Source organism: Buceros rhinoceros, unplaced genomic scaffold (assembly GCF_000710305.1).
Source record: "Buceros rhinoceros silvestris isolate BGI_N320 unplaced genomic scaffold, ASM71030v1 scaffold588, whole genome shotgun sequence".
In the NCBI taxonomy this organism is placed as follows: Eukaryota; Metazoa; Chordata; class Aves; order Bucerotiformes; family Bucerotidae; genus Buceros; species Buceros rhinoceros.
The window spans coordinates 23,250-27,887 of NW_010426124.1; the positions used below are offsets into that span (position 1 = coordinate 23,250).

General features: G+C 42.6%; 1 protein-coding gene across 1 annotated transcript in view; it reads left to right on the forward strand.

Moving 5' to 3' along the window:
• The window catches only part of PTGFRN (prostaglandin F2 receptor inhibitor), a gene marked incomplete at its 5' end in the record, with an annotated part of 37,383 nt that overhangs the window by 6,702 nt on the left and 26,043 nt on the right, over positions 1 to 4,638 (forward strand). Inside the window, one exon of the mRNA XM_010141344.1 lies at positions 3,168 to 3,593. Within this exon, the coding sequence (XP_010139646.1) occupies positions 3,168 to 3,593 (426 nt within the window). The remainder of the gene's footprint in view (positions 1 to 3,167; positions 3,594 to 4,638) is intronic.

A 4,638-nucleotide genomic window follows, 5' to 3' on the forward strand; every position in this document is an offset into this window, starting at 1 on the left:
ACACCCCTTTCCCAAAAGAAATCTGTTTTGGAGATCCACTGTCTCATATGCATGCTGCAAATTGTAAAGCTTTTGCTTTGCATTATCCCAGCTGAACTCTTAAGCTTTGGAGATCTCTCTTTGCGCAAATATCCTTAGAAGTATACTTGGGAGAAATACTAAAAATAAAACCTGATCAAAACTTCAAAAAAGCCTGTTGTTTTAGGGATAGATCTAGGTATGTCACCCTACTCATCCTGTCTCCTAGTTTAATCTTTGGGAGAGAATAGCTTCAATTCAGAAGCAATGGAACTCAGAATAATCTTGCAGGATGCTGTAGGTAAGGTATCTGCACCTACTAAAATTCACAAAGTATTGGTTGTGTTGGAAGCGTGAATGAAATTAGATGTGAGCTGGGGGAGAACTGACAGAGCTGTAGTACTTGCTGTTTGTTCCCAGCTTTGACTGAATGCAAGTATCCAGGCCTAAACCCTCTCAATGTACCCATTCAGAGACTCTTGTCATTAGAAACTGGTGGTACCGTCCAGTTAGAATGGCAGAGCTCCTCCAACATAGAAATGCTGAATGAGGCCAGCATATAGAGAGCCTGCTCTGAAGCCTGGTTTTCAGAAATAAATAGCTGTGTCACAAGGTTAAATCCCAGCAACAATGACTTCAGATTCTGCATTTTAGCATTGTACAGAGCAGTTAAGCTGTGGCCATTTCCAAGTATACTTGTAATGTGTGCTAGTAGTACGCAAGAGATGAATGTCTTCATTTCCGGTCCTTGTTCAGCCCTTCAAATTGCACATTCAGTTGTGATCCTTCCTCCCCCACTCGTGTGCACATGCATGCACACTTGTTCATGTGTGCACTGGTGTACTGCATGCTCGTGTCCTCTCTTAGAGTGTCCATACCTGTAGGTCTGTTTACTCTTTCCATTCCAATTTGTCATTATTTGGGAATAGAAGAGATTAAAATCTGCTCATCAGCAGATGCTTGGTTGCTAGGGCGAGGGAAAGTAGAATAAATTTTCAGCATTTGAGGTTTTCAACTGCATCCAGAATTCACCAACTCCTCCTCCTTAATGGAAGTTAAGAGCTGCTGGAGTATTAAGTCATTGAACTGTCAGTGAGGCTGTTCTTTGACAGCTGACAGAGTGGAGGAATGAGTTTTATCCAGCCAGCCTTTTATTCTTTCTAAATCCTCTGTTTGAATGTCTGTCAGGGTGAAGCACCTATCTGGAGTGGTGCTGTCAAAGCCAAAACTCTCTTTTTAGCAGTCCTTCTCCTGTCTGCAAATAAACCTCAAGTGATTTTCTGAGAACTTGAGTTTCTTGCAGCGTTTTCTTTCTTGTGTTCTGTCTAGAGAAGACTTTCTGTTTTCATAGTCTTTGTTGCTGTGAAATTATTAATTGGTCTTGAATGCCTTCTTTTTTCAGGGGAAGAGGAGTCGAGGGGGAATGATAAGAAAATTGCAGAGCATGAGCAATATATCATGAGGCCCTGGAGAAGACTAGTCTTTTGTGAGTGGGACAGGAAGAGTAGCATAGCTGTAGGATCTATGGGGACTTACACCAAAAGTGGGTTTTGTCCACCATTTGTAATCTATGCCTTGGCTGCAGCAGAGGAATTCTGTGCTTTTTATTTTGCCTTATTTATACCGAAAATGCACAGAAATCTGCACTTTTGTTTGCTGATAGTAGGTACTACAGACTTAATGTAAACTGCTTTTATGTTTGTGTGTTAACTAATGTTCCAGAAACTCACCATCAGTATCACTAGATACTCTAGTGTCTGGTGTGTATTAATGACCTTGTTCTTGCTGCATGTAAGGACACTGCATGCAGAACACTTCATGAGGAGAGATTTTTCTGCAGGCTGACAGAGCAGCAGCCAGCTTGCTTGATACAATTGTTTTCATCCTTTGCATCTGAAGTCCAAAAGTGCTTGTGTGCACAGAGTTTGCGCAGCACTTCTATTAAGATGCTTTATTATCGTGGCTCGTTGGTGAACTAAGCCTAATTTTTAGCCTTGGATTGCCTTCTCTGTCCCAATTATATCTTCGGTTAATTGTTTCTAGGAGGGCAAAATGCCAAATAAAACAGAAAGCAAGAAATAAATATAGAGCTCTGAATACACTTACGATGTAAAAGCCCATGTGATTAGTATTGGCTGAACAGTTGGAAAGCTAGTCTTTTTTTTTAATTATAGTAGTCAGCAAGGCAGAAAAATATTCTAACATGAGTAAATAAATACATATTTCCTTTGTGGTGTGAGGTTCTTGCTGTAATCTTTTTCCTTTGCTATCTGTGTAGTCTGAGAGAAAATAATTGTGCTGCTGCCTTATCGCTTTTAGGCTGTGGACAGCCAGCTATTTCAGATTCAAATACAACAGCCCCATTTTTAACCCATGAATTTCAGGTACTCCTTTTCAAGCCTGAAGTGATTCCAGCCTTATAGCTGTACAGCACATACTTCTCTATTCAGACTGTGAAATTCCCCTGATCTACACATCTTCAACTCTTAAGCTACTTCGTATTTATTCTGCTGCCTGTTGAAATGTACTGTACACAGCTATTGCTGCTGCCTGTGGCCAGTGCCAATGATGATATCCATACCCTTGGTTTTGGCGTCTGAGTGGGTGGGTGATGTGTTTGGGTTTTAGGTTGTTTTTAAACATTCTTAACCATCCCTTCATGTCTCCACAATTGGTTTAAGTGTGGGAAAGAAGGCGTTTTAGGACAGGAAATGGCCTCTTATCCTGGTAAGAAACTGGGGAAATACCCTGTCTCTGCTCAATCCAAAGGTTTGGATTGAGTCTTCTGTCACTGCAGGCTGCCCCAGGCATTTGAACAGGTGCAAAAGAGAATAGACCTAAAGAAGTGAATGATTTTGCTCGACAAGAGCTTTTAGTTATGATTTTTCTGAAATAGTATGACTAGACACATGAAACGAAAGGTCTTTTTTGGAAATGCAGGCCTAGAGGTACTTGTGGCAGACTGGTGCAAGTCTAAGAGCTGGAGCCTGAGTTCCTAGGACTTGTAAGAAAAATTCACATTCTGGCACTTGGCTCAGATGCTTTCACAGACCGGGTGTCAGAATTTAGCAGTCTCTCTTAAGCTCTAGACCTTTCTCCCTTCTGCCTGTAGCTTCTAACCTCTTTCTTCTGGATTTTCTCTCCTCCAGAGCCAGACTATGAGGTATTTCTGAATGCCTCTAAAACACCCAAGTTTTCAGATGACCCCACAGAGCTCAATTGCAGGATCACAAATGCGCAGGACACCGAAGCAAATATCCGCTTTACAGTTTCCTGGTACTACAAGAAACGTCTGCCTGGTGACGATGTGGTGACAGAGGAACTGCTGGCCACGATGGATGCAGACTGGACTCTGCTGCTTGGGGACAGGAGCAGAGAGCGGACTCAGAATGGGGAAATAATCTTCTCTAAAAAGGCTGTTGACACCTTCAGTTTACGAATCCAGTGGACTTCAGAAAGTGACAGGGGGGATTATTTCTGTGTCATCTCTGCGTGGAGTAGGCACCGCAACAACAGCTGGGTAAAGAGCAAAGATGTGACTTCTGCATCTGTCAGCATTTTCTGGGCTACACAAGGTAGGAACCTTGCACCTATTTGCTGAAAGACCTGGATAGCTGAGATAGTTTTCCCTTGAGAAGGCCTCTCACCTGGAAGGCCTGCTAATAAGCTTTGGAAGAGGGGTCCCGTATTATGAAGAGGAAAACCACTATTACCTTGTATAAAGGCCTCTTATTTGTGGAGGGAAGTCACCACTTTTATGCAATGGTTTGGAGTGGAAGCGCAAACCAGAGATATGTTGATCAAACTGTGCTGAGACTTCCAGGAGCCGGGCTGTCATTGTGGCAGGGGTGGCATCCAGCAGTGATGCTGGAGTCATTGCTCTCTTTAGTGGCTTGGAGTACTTCAGTCTCTCTAGGATGTGTCTTGCTGCTAGCAACGGGGTTGTCTTGAGGAGAAAAAAGGAGTGAAACTTCCTTTGTCCTCTCTGAATGCCAGTTCGAAAGGTTTTTTTCTCTCTCTCATGAGCCCATGTTAGAAGGCACTACTGAGGAAGTTCATGGGTACAGTAGTACCAGAGTATCAAAAAGTAAGTGGATGGCAAAATCATGCCATGATTTTCTTAGATCTAGGCCTTTTTTAGGCAGAAGTGTACTAGCTCTGATGAGGTTAAATGGAGTTACCTGAATCACTTAATGCTGGTTTAAAATAGGTGTGTGTATCCTGCGTGTCCTGTAGAATGATAATAGAAGTTTGGCTTAGGTGAGGGGTCATGCAAGAGGGTCTGTTGTATAGGGAAGAAGGAATAGGATAACTTAGAATGTAATGTCTTTGGCAGAAATCTGTGCTTAGCTAAACCGTGTTTATCCTGATAGATTTGTTTAACAGTCTAGATCAGGCAGCCGCAGGCAGAGAACTGTATTTCAGAGACAAGTAGTTTGAAATCAGTTTAAAGTTATCTAGTGATAATCCCTAAACAGCAAATTGGAGAACTTCTGCTGTGATTCTGCTTCAGTGAAGAGAGAAATGGTGGGCTGCTTGCTCAGAACTCACTCCATCCTCACACCAAGCATGGTCCACAGAAAGGTCATCTGTTTTGCTGAAGCTGGCTTCCCCCGCAGG